A 24,606-nucleotide genomic window follows, 5' to 3' on the forward strand; every position below is an offset into this window, starting at 1 on the left:
TCAGAATTGAGTTGAAGGACAGGAACAACCCAAGCGTCCATCAGTAGATGAATGAGTAGATAAAGTATGTGGTTCATAAGATGGAATATTTTTCAGCCTTAAAAAGGGCAAAATTCTGACACCTGCCACGATGTGGATGAATCTGGAGAACATTGTACTCTGTCACACTAGCTCCAGAGAGAGGACACGCATTGTACATATCCTCTTACACGAGATACAAAAGAGCCACATTCCAAGAGACAAAAAGCAGACGTGGGCGGTGAAGGGATGGGGCCGTGTGTTTAATGGGCAAGCAGCTTGAACAAGATCAAAGGCATTCTTAAGATGGGTTGCAGAATAGTGTGAATGTATTTGACACCAAACCGAACATCCAAAAATGGTTAAGATATTAAAGCTTATGCCTAAGTGATGGAGAAGTTCGGGAAATAGGCATGGTAACAGTTACGCTACATGAACGTACTTAATATGCCATTGAATTGCCCACTCGGAACGGTTAGGTGGTAAATTTTCTGTATATGGTACCACAGTTAAAAAAAAATGGTTCATTAAAAAGAAAAGCAACTGAACTGTTACAATCAACACAGTCCCTGCAACAGCTGCTGAGACATCATATTGTCATACCTTAGGACATGCAGGAGCCTAGCAGCCAGAACCTTGCCTTGAGTAACTGTAGGCAGGGGAGGATGGTTGCCTGCTTTCTAATGCAGCCCATTCCCCAAATCTACCTCTGTCTAAAAAGGTCAAAGTTCGCCATCGTAAATGTAACATTAGCCCCACGTTGCAGCTTTGGATTCTTATTTCCCTTGAGGTCTTCCCAAGAAACCAGTGGTCGTCGGAGTTTCTTGTGGATCTGAAAGCTAACCTGATCATTCATTCAACAAACATTTATTGAGAATTGACACCATGGGGACACTGAGCTCATCAACAGGATAGTCCCTGTGTGCAGGGGTTTGCATCCGGCTGGGAGAGATGAGCTTGTCAGGAGACAAGGGGGTTAGGATGTGCCACAGGTGTTGAGAAATGAGCCAATCCATTTAGGCCCAAAGAAGTTGACACATGTCCTAGGCCCAGTGCTGGGCAGATTTTCTATTCAGTGTTGCGTGTGTGGGTTCACGGTGTGTGTTCACTGTGTTACTGTCTTCTTGAGTTGCCACCGAAATGGTCGAAGGCAGTGAACTACGTCACACAAACACACGCACAGAGAAATGCAGTTTGAGATAACGAGAGCAACATTTCACATGAACCCCAAAGTCAACATAAATAGTTCCTAGCTAGGAAATTGATTCTCTCATATTGGCAAAAAATAATCCAAACTGGGTTTCCATTCCTGTCAACAGTTTGTGGATCGCCTTCACTGCCCCTACCAGGGGCTCAGCACACAGGGAGGCCAGGTTATTACCAGGAGACAAAGTTACCACAGACCGAGAATGTACCTGGGCATCCGAATTGAATTCTCCAAAACTGAAGAGCCTGGACCTCAGCTCCAGTTCCGCTGCCTTTTCCTCTTCTCGCTCACAATTGGTCTTAAGCACCTGCTTGTGCTCCAGCAGTAACTCAATGTTGGTGTTTCTGATGCAAAAGAAGGAGGGGACCATTGTCTGTACCTCAAGGTTGAGGGACAAAGCCCTCTGACTGGGCATATGTCAGCAGCTGGTATGTACAGCGCGCGTGTGTGTGTGTGTGTGTGTGTGTGTGTGTGTGTGTGTGTGTGTGTGAGAGAGAGAGAGAGAGAGAGAGAGAGAGAGAGAGAGAGAGAGAGAGAGAGAGAGAAGAGAGAGGGGGGGAAGGGGGGGGCGGAGGGGAGGGAGAGCGAACATGCCCGAATGGGAGCCTAGCCTGTGTTGCCATGGATGACAAGAGGTCAATCTCAGATGCTTGGCCTCACTTTTCACCGTGTTTCAGACAGACCCCCTTCCTTTAAGAAAATGTTTATTGTGGTCGGGTCAGGGACGAATGCCCTGGTGTATGTAGGAGTCAGAGACAACTTACAGGACTTGGCTCTCTCCTGCTCCCATGTGAATTCCAGGGATTGGACTCAGGCTTGGCCGCCAGCACCTTTATCCACCAAAGCCTCCCAATGGCCCAGGGTTTCTCTTTTGTTGTTCACAGAAGCAAATGCCAGGCTGTATGGCCCCTGGGCTACTGGGGAGTCTCTTGCTTATCTCTGCCTACCGTCTCGCCTTAGGGGCACCGAGATTACAGATGTGCACTACTGCAGCTGGCTTTATGTGGTTTCTGGGGTTCAGACTCAAATCCTCGTGCCTGTTCAATAATTGTTTTATTCCCTAGTCATACCTTTAGATCTACACTCAAGTTACAACTAGGCAAATACATGCTTAAATGCAGGCTTTAACTTCCATCAGAAGACATTTGCTTTCCTTCCTCTGCTATTGTGGTTCCCCTCAAGACCCCAAACAGAAAGCAGCAGAATGGAGGTAGCATCAGGACCCCCAAGCTGTGTATCTCCAGCATGTGCGTGTCCCCAAATCTGGCTGATACATCAGAATAGCCTCAGCTTCAGGGCAAATGAACACCTAACTAGTTTGCCTCGAGATTCTGGTAAGAATCCTCTAGAGCATGGGTTGTGGAGATGGCTCAGCAATTAAGAGCACTGGCTTTTCTTCCAGAGGTCCTTAGTTCAGTCCCCAGCAACCAGGTGGTGGCTCACAACTATCTACAATGGGATCTGACGCCCTCTGCTGGTATGAGGGTGCACATGCAGACAGAGCACTCATGTCTGTTATAAATAAATCTTTAAAAAAAATCCTCCAGGGAAAGATTTGGTCATAGATCCCTTTCCATCTCAAACATGCTCACCTTCTCTGGGCCACCACCACATACACCAAGGATGGAACTGGGCACAGAGGCACAATGGAGGGTGCTGGGAAGCTTGATTATTTTGACGGGGGGGGGGTTGCCTTCTGGGCAAATTAATTGATTCTGATGTTAAGTGTAGTTTTACCCATTTCTTAAAACATTTGCCATCTTTTGATGCAGAAAACTGTCGAACGATTCTGCACATTTTAGAGACAAATGGATATAAAGCTTTACACTCTATAATCTGAAACTCTTTCTCAATCCTGTAATCTCAGGGGAGGGGACTCCATGACTCATATCTAATCTCCTCTGTATTAGGCCTGCATTGCTGCTAGACACATAAAATGGTGTAGTATTAAATCACAGAAAGTCAGTTTGCTGAGCTTCACACCCAAGGAGATCATGTTCATTTCCACCAGTCTAGGTGGCCAGGTGGCCAGCTGACAGCTGTCCTGGACAGAACGGCAGCAATGGGCGTCATTTCAGCTCTTCCAGCAATACTTCAGCAAGTGAGACAAACAGGAAGAAAATTAAACTAAAACCAGTCTATTCTGTACACTTGTAAATTCTACCTTCTTTGTGCCCAACATGTAAATCATTTTTAATAAAAACCCCAGCCTAAACCATGAGCAGAGACATCCCAAGTGAGTTGGGTGTGGCCTCTGGTTAGTAACCGTCAAATGGGAGAAATGCACTCACATCTTATCCTGTATAAACCTCTCTCTTTTGTTGACATCTTCGAGATTCTCATCCACATCCTGGGAATACTGGACCAAGTTGAGATTCTGTTCCTCCAGCTCGGTGAGGACCTGGAGCAACTCTTCTGGCTCCTTGAAGTAGATCTCCGGTATCTAATCAGCCAACGGTGAAGAGAAGTGTGTCAGACATGCTCGTGTGACTTGTCTAGACAATGTAGGGAGGGAGCTATCATACCCGTCAACTCTCCATGCATGTGGCAAACTCCTTGAGAAAATCACCTTTTAAGGAGGAACCACTTATTTTTGCTGGGGTGATATGGGAGGCCCTTCTGTCTATGTGTTGCTTTTATTGGCTAATGAATAAAGAAAACTGGCTTGGTCTATAGCATGGGAGGAAGAAGGCGGAGTCAGAGGGACGCCATGGAGCCACTGCCAGAGTCAGACATGCTGAAACTTTGCCAGTGAGCCACTGCCATGTGGCGATACACAGATGAATAAAAATGGGTTAAATTAATATGAGAGTTAGCCAATAAGAAGCTAGAGCTAATGGGACAAGCAGTGATTTAATGAATACAGTTTCTGTGTGATCATTTCGGGTCTAAGCTAGCCAGGGCGGCAGGGAAGAACAAGCAGCCCTCCCTCCAACACGGGGGGGGGGGAGAGGAGGGAGAGGGGGGAGGCAGGAGGGGCACTACTGTAGATGTATGATGATGCAGTACATCGTGGCAGGGTCACGTGGTGAAGGCCTATTCACAGTCTTCAAGAGATAGAAAGGAAGACCCCAGGGGTCCCAATTCCCTTTCAAGAACACACTCCCAAAGAGCTAACTTCCTTCCACTAGGCCCCCTCCCCAAAGATGTCCCATCCATGCAGATGTCCCACAGTCTGCAGCGGTGTCCTCACCCTCCCCAGCTGTGGGGACCACACAGATGCCTTTGGAAATGTTCAGAATCCATCCTAGAGTGACTGTTGAGTATGAGGGAGGCAGAGGGAATTGTAAGGGAGCCACACCTGGTTCCCAGGGAGAGATGGCAAATTGTAAGAGGTGATTTGGGGTGTGGGGAGAGATGGGGGCTATTAGAAAGGAAGAGAGGGAGGGGTAAAAGGAGAAAGGCTACAGCAGAAGGAGGGAAGGCAGGAGAGGAGAAAGGAAAGATGGGAGGGAGACAGGAAACTGATGGAGGTTCGTTTCTTCTCAGTGCTGATTATTTGCTATGCCCTGACTTTTTAGAATAAGCATTGCCTTAAGTAAGCATTTTCAAAGATGATTTGTATATTACTATAATGTGTTAAAACTTAAAGCAGCCAAGACACAGAAGCAACAAAAATATTCATAGATTGCTGACTAAGGAAATGCAGTAGATATATACACAATGAACAATGTTCAGTCTCAAAAAGGAGACATTTTCTCTTCTACAGTGCATTTGTGTGGTTATGAACATGTGTGTGCACATATGTGTTGGGGGCTGTAGGAGAACCTCAGATGTAGTTCTTCAGGTACTGCCCACTCTCTCTCCATCCATCTCTCCTATTACCTATCTATCCCTCCATCCATCTCTCCATTTATCTGTCTGCCTGTCTGTCTATCTATATATCCCTCCATCCATCTCTCCATTTATCCATCCATCCATCCATCCATCCATCCGAGACAAAAATCTTTTTGCAGTCCTGAAACTCACCAATCAGGATAGGTTGGCTGGCCAGCAAGCCCCAGAGTTCTGACTGTGTCTATTTCCCAAGTGTTAGAAAGGGCTCTAAGCACTCAGCACTGTGCCTGGGTTTTTTTGTTTGTTTTGTTTTCATAATGGGTTCTGGGGCTGGAAATCAGGTCCTCATGCTTGCGAGGAAGCACTACTTCCTACATCCTGCTTCCTCAGGAAGCATGGCATGCCTGCATCTCATGCCTGCATGACAGAAAAGGGCATCAGCTCTCACTATAGATGGCTGTGAGCCACTATGTGGGTCCTAGGAATTGAACTCAGGACCTCTAGGCGAGAAGCCAGTCCACTTAACCTCTGAGCCAGTTCTCCAGCCTCTTTTATCTCTTTTAAAAATTACTTTCAAGCCTTTGTGGTTGCATTTAGATTGAGGTAAGCTCACAGTCAGTTTTGCAGCAACAATGAGGCATCTTGCAGGAGGATTATTTAGGGTTCTTCTTACCCAATAAAATGAAGAGAAATTCTGGGTTGGTGAAGTAGCTCAGCAGATGAAGCACTGGGTGTGCAAGGGGGAGAACCAGAGTGCAAAGGACACGTGTAAGTGTGTAAGTATGTAAGTGTGGCAGCCCCGCCCCCCAACCCTCTCTCCTGGTGATCCCAGCAGTTAAGAGGCAGAGCCGGGGGATTTCCCAGGACAAGTTGGCTAGGTAGCCAAAATCAGTGAGCACCAGATTCAGTCAGGAATCTTGTCTCAGTAAATAAAGTGAAATGCCACTAAGGAATGCATCCAGTGTCACCTCTGGCCTCCACATGCGCAGGCACACACATGTTTACACACAGGCAAACAAATACGCACACACAACACACACAATGATAAACAGTCTAAGAGTTGGCGTTTTTATAGAACGGGTTTGATAATAGATCTGCTCCAACTTATTTCTTTCATGTTTGGTTTTTGAGGTGGGCTCACTGTGTACCTCAGGCCGGCCTGGAACGTATTATGTGTGTAGCCCAAGCTGCCCTTCAATTCTGTTGCTGCTTTGGTTTTGTTTCATTGAGTTAGGCGTCTCTTGTAGCCTGGCCTCTCACTTGCTATATATCTGGAGGATGACCTAGGACTGCCCAGCCTCACGCCTCTGCCTCCCAAGTGCTGGGATTGCAAGCCTGCTGTCACATCTGGCGTCTTGGACTGACATCTGTGGCTCTCCTGCCTCACCCTCGAAAGGGCTGCCACAGTATCTTCTTATTTGTCTATTTTTCATAAATGGCGTGATGACAAAGATAGATAATAGACAGGATGTGAGAGCAGAATCCAGCCATATTTCCTTCTGGAAAATGTGTGACATGTTTGGAATAGGACATTTCAGAAGAAACGGATGTGCATTGACAGCCGGAACCAAGAGACATAACTGGTTACCAGATCATACTCCAGTGGCTCATCCTCTAAAAAGAACTCCAGACTGTCCTCCGAGCTAATGCTTTCAGCCCGACTGTGAAAAAAAAAAAAGAAAGAAAAAAATTATTTGAGTCACTTCCCATTGGTAGGTTTGCCTTTGTTCCTAAATTGGCTTTGAACCCTGACTACCACAGAGTTCTTTTTTAAATTTAATTTTATGTGTATGAGCGTTTTGTCTGCATGTGTGTCCATGTACCTACCACATGCAAACCTGGTGTCCACAGAAGCCAGAAGAGGGGATCAGATGCCCCCGAGATGGGAGTTACAGGGAGTTATGAGCCAACACCTGGATGCTGGGAATCGAACCCAGGTCTTCTGCAAGGACAGCCAGTGCTACAACCACTGAGAAACCTTGCCAGCTCCTATTTACAGATTCTTTTCATTAGGCGGTTCATCGTTTTAGGGGGACCGCTCACCCCACGATTCCACAACTGTGCCAAAGAAAATCATATTCAGTCCCAGACAGAGACACACACGCAGGAGACCACACGGAAGCCCCAAGCACCACAAAGCAGATTATTTAGCGGCATCAAAAAACGTAGCTTGCTTTCTCTAAGGATACATGGGACTCCCTAACCTTGCTGTGTCTTTTTTGTCACTACCAAAGTGGACATGACTTCAAAATGTGAGCTCTAGCGCTGGCTCAGGATTGACCGCCATCTTCAGAATGCTTTTCAGTGAGACAGCTACCTGTCTCTTACAGAGAAGATTTGCTTTTGGTAATAGTTTCTACTCATATGAGGAAGTATCAGGAAGGCGGATGGTAAGATACAACATAATAGAATATTGACGTTGGGCCTACGAGATGGCTCAGAGGGTAGAGGCTTTTGCCACCAAGCCTGATGATCTGATTTGATCCTTAGAACCCACATGGAAGGAAAGATCTGACTCATGAAAGTTGTCCTCTGACCAACCCATGTGTGTTGTGAATACACACACACACACACACACACACACACACACACCGGGGAGGGGGTAGGTAAAAACTAATGACGTGTCTTGGAAATTGACTCTGGAAAAAAAAATCCTCTATAAAAGATAAACTGAAAACAATTAGAACTTTAGTACACCAGGAAAAAGGAGGGAGGGAGGGAGGTAGGTGGTGCTGGAGGCTGTCATGTGGGGGCGGGGGGGGGATGACAAATAAATGAGGGCAAGGAGGAGAGTGACGTACCTACCTGTCAGAATAGAGAAAATGAGAAACAGCCGATAGGACTGGAGAGACGGCTCAGCAGTTAGGAACACTTGCTGCTCTTTCTGAGAACCTGAGCTCCGTTCCCAGCACCCACGTTAGGCAGCTCAAAACTGCCTATAACTCCAGCTCCAATGGATCCAGTGCCCTCTTCTGACCTCCACGGGCACTGAAGACAGACAGACAGACAGACAGACACACACACACACACACACACACACTGGATCAAAGACTGAAGCTGTTGAGAAACTAGGTGTCATACGCACGGTTGGTGGGAGGGTAAAATGGTACAGACATTGGAAACAAACTGACTTGTACCGCCTAGCGCACTCTTGCCTTCTAGACAATCATCCGGAGACATAAGAACTATCTTCACGCAGAACGCTGTATAAGGAGCTAAAGAGACGGCTCAGCAGTCAGGAGATCTTGTGCTTTTGCACATGGTGGCTCACAACTGCCTCCAATTCTAGTCCCAAGGGGATCCAGTGCCACCTTCTGGCCTTGTGGAGCCTGCAAGCACATGGGGAAAACGTGCTTGCAAGCCAAACACCCGTATATGTAACTATTTCTTAAAGGTTTATTTATTATGTATACCGTGTTCTGCCTGCATGTATGGCTGCGGACCAGAAGAGGGCGTCAGATCTCATTACAGATGGTTGTGAGCCACCATGGGGTTGCTGGGATTTGAACTCAGGACCTCTGGAAGAACAGACAGTTCTCTTAACCACTGAGCCATCTCTCTAGTCCGGTAGAATACTTCTTTTAAAGTTGAACATATAAAACTTATAGTGGCTTTATTCATGACAGCCCCACACTAGAAACAAGGTGGATATTCTTCAGTAGGTGAATAGTTCAAGTACACAGCATTCAGACTACAGAGCACAGCTCAACAACAAGAGAACCAAACCCTCGTGGTCTAACATGGCTGGATCTCCTGGGAACTAGTATTAAAACCCAAGGCTTACACACGGCATGATCCTACTTACATCAAATGACACAATTAGCAATGAACAGATTAGTGACTGTGGGGGTGAGGGAGGAGAAGTGGGCGTGGCAATAAAAAAGACATGTAAAATCCAGGGGCAACATTTTGTACTTGGTAGGGCCATGGTTGATATCCTGGCTGTGGCTTCGCACTTCGGTTTGGCACAGGATTCCTGTTGCCAGAAACTAGGTCAAGAGTCAAAGGGGACCTGCCAGGGACTGCATCTAAATCTACAATGATCTCAAAAATAAAATTTTAAGCCAGGCGGTGGTGGCACACGCCTTTAATCCCAACACTCGGGAGTCAGAGGCAGGTGGACGTCTGTGAGCTTGAGGCCAGCCTGATCTACAAGAGCTAGTTCCAGGACAGGCTCCACAGAGAAACCCTGTCTCGAAAAGCCAAACCAAACAAAATAATAATAATAAAAAAAATAGCAAGGGCCAACTAAATGTCACAGCAGTGGGGGGACCCCAGGATCCCTGGAATTCAGAGTCAAATGTCCCTGTGGCCCTCAGGGAGTGTCATGGACAGGGCAGTCTTGGCTCAGAGCCCTTCTTCAAGGCTAGCATGTCTGACCCAGATGGTCATTTATTACCTCAAAACCTCTTGGGTAGCTAGGGTTGAGAATGTATGAAATGAATTAACAATCACGTTAGGGAAGAAACAAAAGAGGAAATAAAACCGCTTTATTGTCCTGCTGCAGCAGCTAGCAGAACAGCTCGAGGGGGAGTCCCAAGGGTCTGGGATCTGGTGGCTTCTGTGGCTGTGGTCCTACTCAAAAGAGCAGAATTTTGGGGCACCACGGGAGTGCAGTCTTGGCCACCACTGACTCCACTGTGTGTGCCTGCAGGCCTGGAGATGAGGTCTCTGTGTTGAGCATAGGTTAAAAAGAGTTATTTTCTAAAAAGCCTCTCATGGTTTCCATCAGAGTTTAGTAAGTTTGTACCGTAAGGAGGATTTCTTCGAGTCTGTGCCAAAAGTAGATTTCCTCTGTTCCCGTCCTGTTCAAAACGTCCAGGTGAGGTCCGTGCCATGGGTGAAAGGAGAGGGAGAGAAGGAGAACACTATTAGAGATGAGCCCTGGTCACTTGGTGTGAGGTACTACATACATGCCCGTTCTTTTTAAAAAACGTTATTATCACAATGGTGACCATAGAGAAAACAGCTCTTTCATTGGACTGAGATGCGACTCCAGGCATAAGTGTCTAGCTGAAAACACAGTGGCCAAGTGGGGCCTGACGACCGAAAAGTCCCAAATGAGGGACGAAAATAAGGTGCACGTCATGGTTCTGTTTTTCCTCTATCAGCAATCTCTAGTTCTGAGATTTACACGGGGTTTAAAAGAACTAAGGAAAACAAAATGATGCCCATCTCCCTTCTTAGCCAGAAGAGACCAACCTCCTGGTGGTGGGCTTCTTGCACTTAACTGTTCCACATCTGCATACAGATCAAGTCTCTCACCCCCAAACTAACACCCGGACCAGTGTTGGCCCAGAGAATCTTCATCCACCTGCCCAGGAGCCACCAACATCTTTATGGCTCACCGTTATTCTTTTTATTCTGCTTTGAGTCCACAGTGGGCCTCATCCTTGCCACCTACTCCCTGGCAGGCTCCTACTGTGACCTGGTGGGGGTTACACACTGGGCCTTTTCCACTGAGGCCTCACTCCCTATTCCTACTGTGTCACTGTCTTCCTTGTATCGTATGGTGCTGTCCCCCAAGTCTTTAAAAGTGCTGAATATAGACAGAGGTTCCTATCCCACCCGGCCCCACAGCTGTTCAGTCCCAAAGAAACACACAGAGGCTTACATTAATTATAAATTGTTTTACCTATTAGCTCACGCTTATTACCAACTAGCTCTTACAACTTAAATTAACCCATAATTCATGTCTATATTTAGCCATGTGGCTTGGTACCTTTTCTCAGTAAGGCATTCTCATCTTGCTTCCTTCTGTGTCTGGCTTCCTTTCCTCTTCCCAGAATTCTCCTAGTCTGGTTGCCCTGCTTGTGCTTCCTGCCTAGCTACTGGCCAATCACCATGCATTAAACCAATACGAATGACAAATCTTTACAGTGTACAAGAGCATTATCCCACAGCACCTGAAATTCATTGTCTGCCTTCAATAAATATGAAGTGAATGAAGAAGAGGGGAGGGAAGCGGGGGAAAGATGAAGTGCCTCATCATACAATGTTTTCGCTTTTAGGATAATGCCTGAGCACGTATTATTGAAATCAATTTTAGGAAGAGCTATTCAAACTGAGTAACACCTACATTCAACCTTTCAGAATGTACCATTGAGACTCAGCCCTCTTTTCCCCCATCCCTACACACTACCACAGATCCCCAAATGGGCAAAGTAGTAGTTTGTGTGTAGGCTCCAAATGGCTCATACCTTTAAAAAAAATTCCCACTTTTAACTCTCTGGCAGAACACATAGCATCCAGGCTCATACAACATGGTTATTTCTGGGCAGACAAATCTTGCTGCTTTTGCCCTAACCCCAAAATACACCTGCTGCTTAGTGACAAGATCAAGTGGGGAAAGGGGTCCCAAGAGTCAGCCTGGATTGGGGATCACAAACTCAGATGACCACAGCGGGCCAGATGCAGGAGGGAAGGTGGGGCCTGATGGGAACTAGAATCACTTAATAGGAAGGACCATCCCACAGGGAAGATCATCCTGGGCGGAAAGAAGGACCATCCCGCAGGGAAAACTGACCCACAGGAAACATCTTTAAAGCCAGGATCTGGCGGTTTTCAAGGGAACATGGAGATTCAGATATTTTCGTGACATCTGATGGTTTTTGCTTTTTAAGTGTTGATTTTCAAGTCAAACAATGTCGAAACACTGAGTCCAGACCCCTGGTATGCTGTGGTGACGCAGAGTGCTCAGGCCTGACCATGGTAGAGCATCCTCAGTTGGTCACACTTGCCCTCCTGTCTCAGGCTAGGGTAAGGGACTGTCATTACAGAAGGTAGACTTGAACCAAAGGATTGGGGCGGGGGAGGGATGTAAATGGAGACCACACTTTCATTTCTCGCTGCCCAGACCCAAATAATCACACAGAAACTATATTAATTATAGCACTGTTTGCTCAGTGTCTCATGTGTACTGCTAGCTAGCACTTATATCTTGAATGAACCTATTTCTATTAATCTATGTATCACCACAAGGCTGTGGCCCACTGGTAATGTTCTGGCATCTTTCTCCTTCAGTGGCTACTTGGTGCTTCTTCCCCCCATTTTTAAAAATATTTTTTAATTATTTTATTTTAATTTAAATTACAGGGCCAGCCAGATAATTCTGATAAGAAATTCACTTTTCCTCTGGAGAAAGGAAATACTTCCATGCCATTCACAATTGTATCTCCCGCTTTTATAAAGGGTTAAAAAAAAAAATCACATATGTAACTGCCTTAAGTAAAATTAACCCTTTATTAAACCGAAGAAACCACACCCAGGATAATTGTTTTGGTATCAGGAACCTACTAAAAATGATCACAGGTCAAATGCATTTTTCATTTTGAATGTTTTCACGTTGTTCTGTTTAGGAACAAGCCAGAAGCCTGCTCTGCCTCCAGCTCCCAACACATTAGAAGCACACATTTCTTTGACACACCACACTCATCTTGCACACCAGGACTCTAGCACTACTCAATGCTTGCCCACGTGGAAGCTGTTTTCTGTCTGGAGTTCTAAGAGCGAGCTCGGCAAGGGGATACCCCTTCCACCTGGTGTCGTGGCTGCCGTCACCCTTAAATCCTGACTCATGGCACAGGATGGCGAGGACCGGGTCAGCTCGGCCGAGTCTGCCTCTTGTTGAGGATTTCTTAGTCCAGGAGACTGAATGCATTTCCTATTTCCACTAGCGACCATTAATTCTCCCTCTCCTCTCCTCTATCCTGAAAGAAGCTTCAGAAGGAACCAGCTACTAGATGGTTCGATTAGTCTTTCACCCCTGTACCCAGGTCGGACGACTGATTTGCATGTCAGGACCACTGTGGACCTACACTAGAGTTTCCTCCGGCTTCGCCCTGCCCTGGCATAGTTGACCAGCTTTTGGATCCTAACGCATACGCTCGTGCTTGGGGGCGGGTCTTATCTAAGGGAACATTTAGGATGAGATTCTTGTCTATTTGGACATGTTTTTGCTATAACATCACAAAGAACAAAATGGCTGGCTCCCTGGGGTCAGGGGTGATATGGGCATCACTCCCCCACCCCCACTTTCCAGCAGAGTCCCCTTCTAAGTACAGCTTCACTTTGGAGGTTCTGGTCAGCGCCGTCACCGGCCTTAGCTCTTACCTTGGTTCGTTCTTCTTGTACCATGCTCATCGGAAAGGGACAACCTGTCCGACTCAGCGCTGTCTCTTTTACTTGAACTTAACGAGAATTCTAGAAACGGAAAAGGAAAGGAGAAAAAGTATCTGTGGGAGATAGAAGTGGTGGGGTACCTTCCCGAGAGTGAGAGCTTTGTCTCCGTGTCACGGCAGAGTTACCATCAAAGCTTCCAATGATCCCAGACCGGGATCCCGTCTTCTGCAATCTTACACAGCAGAGGGCGAGGACCGCCCTCTGACACAGGGAGAAGAGACAAGAATAGACCATTTGGGGCTTAGGGAATTCTCCATCTCCAACATCAACCCATCATAGCTCCGGAAAGCCCACGGAAGCTATCGATCCTTGTCATTTGAGAGGCCTACTGGGTTCTGAGTGTCTTCCATTTAGAAGAGAAGTCTAGGACCACTAAATCTTAAAGTGCCATATGAAATCATATCACCGCATTCATTTTAATTTTTCTCTTGCTCCACGTCATTTAATGAGCTCTGACCAAGTGCCATCACGGATGTCCCTAACAACCAGCTCCCTGCAAGACAAATCAACCGATTTTCAGTTTGACAATTTCTGTGGTGGAAATACTCAGGGCATCTGGGCTCTTTCGAGACTTCCTGTCCTTGGATGGGATTTTGAAAATGCTTCAGGCAGCAACTGAGAATCTTGGTGCTCGTTTCTTTCCCCTCTCCTAGGGATAACTCGGCTGTGTGCTTAGCAACCAAGGCTTATCCGTTATTTCAGAGGAAGTGAAGCTGGTCCTAGCTACTCCAGCGTTGCTGGAAGTAAGTCTTCTGTTGTGATGTGGCTCTACTTGGATCAGGTATGAAATGTTTATGCAATGGGCTCTATCTCTACTGCTTAACTGACACCCTAATGCCAGCCCAGCACTAGTCTAATAATTGACGCATATTAGCATATAAAAATACAATATATTTAAATACACAACATTTAAAGTAGCATTAGTGACCCACCCACCCTCATTACCTTCTCAAATAAAAAGCGTTTATTTTTCTATATGAGCCTCATGATACAAAGTCCTCTCCACTCTGCTGCTCAACTCCCTGAAAATCCCTTGGCAGCAGTATTTTTTTAATATTTATTTATTTATTATGTATACAATATTCTTTCTGTGTGTATGCCTGCAGGCCAGAAGAGGGCACCAGACCCCATTACAGATGGTTGTGAGCCACCATGTGGTTGCTGGGAATTGAACTCAGGACCTTTGGAAGAGCAGGCAATGCTCTTAACCTCTGAGCCATCTCTCCAGCCCCCCCTTGGCAGCAGTATTATACTCCCACCAAATACACACATTTATTTCAAGAAAACTGGCAACTTAGAATATCGGTTTTCCTATCTGAAAACACAACTTAATTTTCTGTTTGTCAGATCTCCAGGTCACACACATTGAAGTTGTTTGCTGGCTTCAAAGTATTTGTACTACTTCCAGTGAATAAATTTAGTTTATTCCAGTTAGTATATTAGGTTAATGAGGTATAATTGACTTTGTATCCATTGATCCTACTATAAAGGCCCATGATAATACCAAATAGTTTTTGAGATACCATATCACCCATAAGTAATGTGTTTTCTATGTGTTCATGTGTTAATTTTTGTTGCTTTATATCCAAAGATGACTTGAGTTTCCAGATTAATAATGCATGATAACAAAAGTAAGAGGGGTCTGAAGAGATGGCTCAGTGGTTGAGAGCACCGGCTTCTCTTCCAGAGGATCGGGTTCAATTCCCAGCACCCACATGGCAGCTCACAGCTGTAACTCCAGTTCCAGGGGATATGACACCTTCACACAGACATACATGCAAGCAAACACCACATAAAAATAATAAACAATCCTTAAAAAAATAGGAGGAGGGGCTGGAGAGATGGCTCAGTGGTTAAGAGCCCTGCCTGCTCTTCCAAAGGTCCTGAGTTCAATTCCCAGCAACCACATGGTGGCTCACAACCATCTGTAATGAGGTCTGGTGCCCTCTTCTGGCCTGCAGGCATACATGCAGACAGAATACTGAGAATACTGTACACATAATAAATAATCTTAAAAAAAATTTAAAAAAAAAATAGGAGGAATCTTTGTCCAAGTTTTGACTTTTAAATTCTGACTGTGAAATAAACAACAAACTTCAGGCAGAACACTCTAGAATCAGGAGTTTTCATTTAGCGTGAATTAATATCCGTGACTTACTTTCCAAGATTCTTGGGAGAATGGGGTTACTCTTCGATGCCTGAGCTCTCTTCTGCAATTGCTGTGCTTGCCAATGTTTCGGGGACAGCTTCAGCAGGAAGAATCCATACTTCATGTACTCCTTGAGGAGGAATTCGGTTTTTGCGATTTCACTTCAAAAGAAACAAGGATGCAGTTACACAGCTGCGGAAGCATTTTTCTCGCCATCATTTGCTGACACAACAGCCCATTCAGCACAGCTTGTAAACACAGCCGCAGACATTGCACTTCTGAAAGATCTGAGCAGAAAGAAACCCAGAGGCCGGTCTTTGCCTGGAACAGCCCAGTGACACGCACATTCAGAGTGGACGGGTGGCAGGCTAGCTCCGCTGGTTTATCTCCTTCAGAAACATCATATTTTAGTGACCTTGGGTATATGGGGGAATTGGAAGATGAAAAAGACAATGGGTGTGTGAGGGGAAGAAAAGGAACTACCGTTTCACAAAGTCCTGACGCGCAGAAGCAGCGTGTAGCATACCCGACATGCATTCTTGCAAGCTTAGCACAGCATTTAAAAATAGCTCTCTGTCTTAGCTAGGGCTGCTATTGCTGTGATGAGACACCATGACCAAATAGCAAGCTGGGGAGGGAAGGGTTTATTTGACTTATACTTCCTGATCGAAGTCAATCAGTGAAGGAAGTCAGGACAGGAACTCACACAGGGCAAGATCCTGGAGGCAGGAGCTGATGCAGAGGCCAGGAGGATGCTGCTTGCTGGCTTGCTTCCCCTGGCTTGCTCAGCCAGGACCGCCATTCCAGGGATGGCTCCACCCACCATGGACCGGGGCCTCCCCCACTGATCACTAATTGAGAAAGTGCCTTACAGCTGGATCTTAGGGCGGTGTTTCTGCAAGTGTAGCTCCTTCCTCTCTGATGACTCTAGCTTGTGGCAAGTTGACACACAAAACTAGCCAGAACAACTGACCCCTTGTCTATCTGACACACAAACATACCACTATAAAGCCACAACTCTTCCTTTCTTATTCAACCCCAAGATCTCCTATTAAAATCATAAAAAGCTTTAAAAGCCCCACAATCTTTACAAATTTAACCACATTAAAATTTCAGTCTCTTGAAAATATCCTGTAGAAAACTTTCTTGAATATGGGATTTAAGATGCTTTAATAGCATAAGGCTTTTCATGACAGCGAGACACATTTGCTCCCGGCAGTACCATTCTACTTCAATATCCAATCTCTTTAAAAGTTCGAGTCTTTAACCAGTGGGCTCCTTTACAAATCAAAAGTAAATTAAGTACCTTCTTCAAGAGGGAAGAACCAGGGCAACGTCACCGTTGGAACCAAGCAAAACCGAACTCCAACAGTACAAATAACTCAGTATTCAGTTATCTGGGATTTACTCCCTATCTTCTAGACTCCTCCAACGGGCTTGGGTCATTTCTCTGGCCCCGCCCTCTGCAGCAGGCACAGCTTGTCTCCTAGGATCTGGCTGGCTCCACTCCACAGCGGCTAACCACAGTGGTCATTCCACCACGCCCCCAGTACCGGCACCTCCAAAATCCTGCGACCTTCTGCTGCTGCCGGTCTGGACATTCACCAACAGCCTCTCGAAGGCTCTCTTCATGGTGCTAAGCCTCAACTTTTTTTTTTTAATATTTGTTTATTTATTATGTATACAATATTCTGTCTATGTATATACCTGCAGGCCAGAAGAGGGCACCAGACCTCATTACAGATGGTTGTGAGCCACCATGTGGTTGCTGGAAATTGAACTCAAGACCTTTGGAAGAGAAGGCAATGCTCTTAACCACTGAGCCATCTCTCCAGCCCCCATGCCTCAACTTTTTTGCATGACCCCTTCAGTCCTAGGCCTTCAACGATGACCTTTCCCGGCCTCTCATGGTGCCCAGCCTCAGCTGCTCTCCATGAACCATTCACGCCTTCAAAACCAGTGCCACCTGGGTGACAAGGACACATCATCAAGTCCTGCTGCCAGCACAAGGTACAATTGTGACCGCCTCTGGACCACAGCTCCTCTGTGCTCTCAGCAAACACAGAGGATTTCACCTCACCGGTGCTGATCTCAATCACTGCTAATTTCTTAGCTCCAGCTCACCAGCTGAAATGGTCCCAGTAACGTGAAGGCTTCGCTTCAGTAGTTTCTGGTGTCTCGTTCATCACGGCTCATTCCTCAGCCCCCGCTAACAGGAACCACAGAATCTTAATTCAAGATAGCAAATGGCCCCCATGGAGTCTTTCAACTTCCCCCTGAAATTTCACAGGCCAGGCCTCCACTGTCTACATTGCTCTCAGTGTTCTTCTCTTCCCAGCTCCCACAGAACACCCCACCGAGGTCTCAACACTCAATGACTTTTCTAATCCTAAATTCCAAAGTCCTTCCCCAATCCCCCCCCCCAAAAAAAAAAACATGGTCAGGTCTGTCACAACAATACCCCACACTAGGCTGGTACAAATTAGTCTTAGTTAGGGTTTCTACTGCTGTGATGAAACACGATGACCAAAAACCAAGGGCTTATTGGACTTACACTTCCAAATCACAGCTCATCACTGGAGGAACAGGAACCCAAGCAGGGCTGGAGCCTGGAGGCAGGAACCCATGCAGAGGCCACGGAGAGGAGCTGCTTACTGGTTTGTTTTCCCTGGCGTGCTCAGTCTGCTCTTTTATAGAATCCAGGACCACTGGCCCAGGGATAGGACCACCTACCGTGGGCTGGGCCCTCACTAATCGAGAACACGCCTTACAACTGGGTGTTACAGAGGCATTTTCTCAGCTGAGGCTCCTTCCTCTGATGACTCCAGCTGGAGTCAAGTTGAAACGCGAGACCAGTCAGTACAGTGTCCTTGGAACTAGAGCGACGGAGCGTAGATTAAGAATGTGTACTGCTCTTGTGGGTTAGGACCCAAGTTTAATTCCTCGTGCCTCTGTTGGGTGGCTCACAACCGCCAGGGAGATCCAGTGTCTCCACCCTGGCAGACACTTGCACTAGTGCACACATCCGCAAACACACGTCTCACTTTGGGTTTTTATTGCTGTGGAGAGACGCCATGACCATGGCAACTCTTATAAAGAAAACATTTAATTAACGGGGCTTGTTTACAGTTTCAGAGGTTCAGTCCGTTATCATCCTGGCAGGGAGCATGATGGGATGCAGGCAGAGGTGGGGCCGGAGCTGAGACTGCTGCTACATCTTGTGGGCAACAGAAAATCAACTAACACACTGGGTCGTATCTCGAGCATAAGACACTTCAAAGCCCACCCCCACAGTGACACACCTCCAAATAGTGGCCACCCCGTGTGATTATGGGGGCCAAATATATTCAAACTACCATAACACAGAATTTAAACTAAATCTTTAGGGGCTAGAGAGATGGCTCAGTGGTTAAGAGCACTGACTACTCTTCCAGAGGACCTGGGTTCAATTTCCAACCCCCACAAGGCAGCTCACAACTGTCTGGAACTCCAGCTCCAGGGGACCTGACACCCAAGGCAAAACACCAAAGTACATAAAATAAAAATAAACTGAAAAATCTTTAAACAACACATGTTCTTATCTCCCTCTTAGAGAAAAAGAAAGAGATTACTGGTATTCCTCTAGCGGTGGCAGACGTCTGACAGATGCCTATGCTTTCACCAACATAACCTAGGGGCTTGAGCTCTCTGCTTTCCCCAGCTTCGTACTGCTCTACCCCAGTCTTGTTTCAAACAGAGGCACACGCAGAGCTGAAAACAGAACAGCAAGGCCCAAGCCACCGGCCTCATTTAGAACTTCATGAGTTCCCTCTCACGGATGCATCGTCTCAAACGCCCAGCCTCAACCCTTCATTCACCAGAGCCGTCCTTCAGCCCAGCATACACGGTCTTTAAGGGTGAGCACCCAATTCCTCATGTTCAGTAGTTGGGAACTGGAGGAAGCCCCTCATTCCACCTCCCAGAGTGTCACAGAGATCGTGAGGTAAACGCCAGCTGGGATGGCACGTCTTCAACGGAAAGGTATCCAGAGAAACTCCTTTCTCCTCTTCAAAGACTTTCCATCCTCAGCACCTTACCACAAGAGGAAGGGGCTCCCATTGGCTGGTTCTACCCATGTTGTCTGCTCTGTTGTCTCGTTTACTCTTCTAGAAGGGTGAGACACAGGCAAGGCTGTTCAGAGGTGTAAACCAAGTGGGCACTAAGCAGAATCTAGTAGTTATACGAGCACCATGGCCACTGCTCAGGTTCCCCATGGAACCAGATGGACAGGGTAATGGAAATTATATATTATTTATTAATTATCATGTTACATATAATATATCATGCCATTATATAATTGTACATTAATATTAATTGATAGATTAATGGATGTGGATATATATGTATGTTTAATGGATAGGGTCATCTAAATGGTCCTGGTAGTGCATCCCTGTAATCCTGGCTGATTGGGAAGCTGAAGCAAGATATTTAAGGTTTGCTGGAACAACAGAGTGAGTTCAAGCCCAGCCTGAGCAATATAGCAAGGCACAATTTAGACACTGAAAGTAAGAAAAAAAAAATGCTGGAGACGTAGCCAAGAATTTCATACCTGGGGAAGTGGGGAGGGTCCCCTGTTATGAAACACCTTCAACTTTAGACTTTTAAGTAGAAGAGGCGACTACAGCCAGAAATCTGTTTGAAACACATGTTTTGGATTATGAATTTAGTGTCTCAAGTGATCACAGGAGTCTTTTAGATATTAGATATTGAAAATCGTTCAGCTGAGTTTCCTTGAACATAGAAGGTTCGAGAAGGGACGACTGACCACATAATAATATGAACCCCAACCCTGCTCCTGTGATTTTTCTCAGTACAGAGCTTACATTAATTAGTGACATGAGACTCTGCTTTGGAGTTTGAGGACAAACGGCTGACGATGAATGCAAGCTAACCGTCAAATGCATCCCAGCTGAGATGTGAAATGAAGGGTTTCTTACAACGAGCAAACAGGGGGCGCACAGGAAAAAAAAAACCCTTCTTTACTCCTGACATTGTTTTGCTTCTTTTCAGCCAACTCCTCTACTTCTGCATCTACAAGTCAGAGAGTCTTTTAGAGAGAGGTTATGCTCTGAAATCTAGACAGGCGCAATCCTTGACAGCCATGCCATTCGCTTTAAAATCTGTTCATATCGAGTTACCTGTTGGAAGGGTTATTCCCACTTGGCCTTCACCGTGCACAAGAGGTCACAATGGGACGTGGGAACAGGCTGCGGAAGACGCAGCCCCTCTTACCTCTTTATTCCCTGGACTTCCAAGCTTGCCTTCTTAAGCTCTGTTGTCATCTGGAGTTTGTTTATTGTTTCTTGTGCTGCCCTGAAAGGGAACGCGGATCTATGAGTTATTCATTTATCTTTCTGAGAAACTGAAGCAAGCAAGCCAAGACTCGGGGGGAAGGGTGCAGCTAGGGTAGAGACACTAACATTTTAAGAGCGTCTACAGATCTCTGGTCATTTTCACGGAGGAACTCTTCAAAGGCTATGGCGTCAGCTTGGAGCTTTTTCTCGGCTTTCCTGAGTTGGTTTTCCTTCATGGTTATGAGCTTTTCAAACCTTTGAATTGTGTTTTTCTTGGTTGAGACTGCGTACTGGGAATATCGAAAACAAGAGCGGGTCAAGAACATTCCTTCACGTGCTACTGATAGGTTTCAACAGAACTTCTGAAAAGGCTAGGGAGTGGGTCCTGCCGCTAGATGGTCACTTGCTTTAGAAGCAATAATGACGCGCAGAGCTGGGTCTTTATCTCATGCTGGAAGATTGCTTTGCGGGCAGTCAGGAGGGAAGTGAAGTCTTCTCACTAGCGTTCATGAAGAGACTTTGTGTTCTTCTAAAATGGCTGCTCCCTACCGGCCAAAACACAGGTGCTTTTCAAAGAGTAGGTCCATCTGTTACCCAGGATGCATTCTGTTTATGGGCCACAAAGAAACCAGACTATCTATAGCTCCCAGGCCCCCCATCTTTTCCTCTGACAGGAAAAGTAAGTTTCAACTTAGGGTGCAATGATGAATTTCTCCAAGTTGGCCTGAGGGTGTGAGTTATTCGACCAAACCCAGAGAGATCTGTTTAGATTTTCAAGTGTGAATTTTGACAACTACCTTTTTTTTCAGTGCAGCATATGAGATCTGATGCCACACGGACTTGTCCCCCTTCCCCTTTGTATGCATGTATATATTGTAGGAAGATTCTACAGTGGCAGGTTCCAACATGACTTCCTCCAAAGGCCATTAGTGTTATTACCCCCGCGAGACACCCCATGTCAGAAAATAAAAGCCCAACGCCAAGAGTGTGCTACCCTTTTTGAGTTGTTGATCACTGGGTTCTCGTTGAGCCCTCAGATATTATGGGCTATTGCCATTGCCCTTGGTTACTCTCCAGAGCTAAGACCCTGTGCTAGCTAGGTTGTTGTCAACTTGGGACAAGCTAGAGTTATCGGAGAGGAGGGAATTTCAATTGAAAAAAAAAAATGCTTCCCTAAGACTGGTTTGTAGGCAAGCCTATGATGCATTTTTCTTGATTAATAATTGGTGTGGGCGGACTTAGCAGACTGTAGGTAATATCACCTCTGGTAGGTGGTCCTGGATGGTATAAAAGAACATGCTGAGTGAACCATGGGGAGCAAGCCAGAAAGCAGCACTCCTCCACAGCTTCTGCTTCCGTTCTTGCCTCCAGGTTCCTGCCTTGCCCCAGTTCCCAAGCTAAATTTCCCTCAGTCTCGGTGATGGACAGTTACCTGGACGAATAAGATGAGAGGAACCCTTTCCTTTCTCTTGGTCATGGTGTTTTATCACAGCAGTAGACACCTGACTGAGACAGTATCACTGAAGACACCACCGTGGAGAAATTCAGCTGGTACAGACCCGGAAGTTTCACCCCGTCTAGATAACGTTCATAATGTTGGAAAGAGCTATGCGTGCCAACAGAGGAGAGAAACAACCACCACTCTTATCCGGTTATGAACCCTAGGAGTTACAATATTGACCTGCCTGGCAAGATATGCTTACTGGTGCAATAGTGGCACAGATATTATTTGAGTAACCACTTTCTGATTGGACCTAAGGTCTATTTCACTGGGTAGAGAACCCTTATCTAGCCCTGCTGTTGGGGTCAAGAACTAGTGGCTAGATAGGACCTAGGGGAGGAGTTACTACTATTACTCTGCTAAGTAGATATAGCATTGAAACAACTCCTGTCTTAGTGTGATAGTTTGAATATAATTGGCCCCCATGATCTCAAAGGGAGTGGCACTATTAGGAGGTGTGGCTTTGTTGGAGTGGGCGTGGCCTCACTGGAGGAAGTGGGTCACTGTGGGGGCGGGCTTTGAGATTCTTTTTCTCAGGCTTCACTCAGTATGACAGCCAGTAGACTTCCTGTTGCCTCTGAGTCAAGCTATAGGACTCTCAGCTCCAGCATCACGTCTGCCTACACACCGCCATACTCCCCTTCATGATCGTAATGGACTGAACCTTCGAAACTGTAAACGAGCCCCCTCAATTAAACGTTTCTTTTATAAGAGCTGCCGTGGTCATGGTGTCTCTCCACAGCATAAATAAAAACGCTAACTAATAATAATAATAATAGTAGTAGTAGTATTATAATTAGTAACATATATTATATATATTATAATAGTAACAGTGAGGGTTACTATTGTGGTGATGAAATAGCATGGCCCAAAACATCTTGGGGAGAAAAGGATTTATTTCAGTTATGCCTCCATATGACACTTTATCACTAAAAGCAGTGAGGGCAGGAACTCAAGCCGGGCAGAATCCGGGAGGCAGGAGCTGATTCCGAAACCAAGGAGGATGCTGCTTACTGGCTTGCTTCCCATGGCTAGTTTAGCCAGCTTTCTTATAAAACCCAGGCCTACCAGCCCGAGGGTGGCCCCACCCAAGACAGGCTGGGCCCTCCCACATCAATCACATGTCAATCACTGGTTAAGAAAATGCCCTACAGGCTTACCTACAGTCAGATTTTATGGAAGAATTTTTTTTTTTCTGAGACTCCCTTCTTTCTGATGGGTCTAGCACGTGTGTCAAGTTCACGTGGAAGCAGCCAGCATAAGTCCTAATGGCATATTGCTGTGCCCAGAGATCAATGTGTCTCTCAACTGTCATCAGAGAAGCGGCGTCTTATAATAGACGGTGAGAGACATGGAGACCCGCAACCGTTCAACCTGCTGAGAACAAGAGACTGTGGAATTCTCAGCCTTGCACAGAACATCTGTATGACACCGATTTCCCCGAGGCTCAGGGATGGTTGTGGAAGAGCAGAAACATGGTAAGAGCCGGGGTGTAGATGACGTCAAGATCAAGAACACAGTGTTTTCCAGACACAACCGGCAAAGCGCGCATAGGGACCCCCAGCAATCGCAACAACACGCACAAGACTTTGCAAATGCAAACAAAGCCAAACCACAGTGTGGAGGACCGGAGCTCCGGGGAGAGGGAGAGGGATTCTTCTTTAATGGTGTGACTCTTGGTCAGTCACCCACATCCAGGGCAGGCCCCACATCCAAGAGCAGTTGGGCAACACAAATCAGATGCAACAGGTTTAAAGAAAAAAAGGAAAGACCATGAAAGTGGACAAATAAGGGGTGAAAGCTGATCTGGAATGAGTTGGAGTGTATGTGACATTATCAAAATACACTGTAAGAAAGTCTCAAAGGATAACAGTCGTGTTATTAAAAAGGATAAATTTTGGATATAGGCAAATGCTCTTTCCACATTGGTTGAGATGATTATATGGCTTTTCTTTTCCAATCTGTTGCTACGTATTGTACTTAGCTATTTTCAAATGTTAAGCTGCTTTTACATGCTTAGGATAAGCCCCAATTAACCATAATGGATTATCCTTTTCGCGTATTATTGGATTTGTTAAAAATTGCTTAGAGTGCTTGCCTCTACCTTTTTTCCTCTTTAAACATTTATTAAATTCAGCTGGCTAGTTGGATTGTTTAAGTGCATGGGGCAGGGACACGTGGAGGTCAGAGGACAACAGGGAGAAGCCGCTCCTTCCTCCATGCAGGTCTCAGATACTGAACTTGGTCACCAGGCTTGGAGCCATGTGCCTTTGCCCACTAGGCCATCCTGTGGACCCGTTCTTGTCATACCGCGTGCTGGGGGATGTTCCTCCTTCTTACTCGATTTTATGTAACGGGGTCTGTAAAATTAGAATGACTTTCTCTTAAAATGTCTGGTACACTTAGCCAGAGAATGTGGATTTTCTTCTTTCTTTTGCCT

At 46.0% G+C, this 24,606-nt stretch overlaps 1 protein-coding gene across 1 annotated transcript in view; it reads right to left on the minus strand.

Moving 5' to 3' along the window:
• The window catches only part of Ccdc38 (coiled-coil domain containing 38), a 41,652-nt gene that overhangs the window by 6,370 nt on the left and 10,676 nt on the right, over nucleotides 1-24,606 (minus strand). Inside the window, exons 6-13 of the mRNA XM_087901908.1 lie at nucleotides 20,792-20,955; nucleotides 20,604-20,684; nucleotides 15,342-15,493; nucleotides 13,115-13,204; nucleotides 9,753-9,807; nucleotides 6,591-6,663; nucleotides 3,517-3,668; nucleotides 1,434-1,569 (exon numbers count right to left, since the gene is read on the minus strand). Coding sequence (XP_087758034.1) covers nucleotides 1,434-1,569; nucleotides 3,517-3,668; nucleotides 6,591-6,663; nucleotides 9,753-9,807; nucleotides 13,115-13,204; nucleotides 15,342-15,493; nucleotides 20,604-20,684; nucleotides 20,792-20,955 — 903 coding nt within the window. The remainder of the gene's footprint in view (nucleotides 1-1,433; nucleotides 1,570-3,516; nucleotides 3,669-6,590; nucleotides 6,664-9,752; nucleotides 9,808-13,114; nucleotides 13,205-15,341; nucleotides 15,494-20,603; nucleotides 20,685-20,791; nucleotides 20,956-24,606) is intronic.

Source organism: Myodes glareolus, chromosome 26 (assembly GCF_982192425.1).
Source record: "Myodes glareolus chromosome 26, mMyoGla1.1, whole genome shotgun sequence".
NCBI lineage: Eukaryota > Metazoa > Chordata > Mammalia > Rodentia > Cricetidae > Myodes > Myodes glareolus.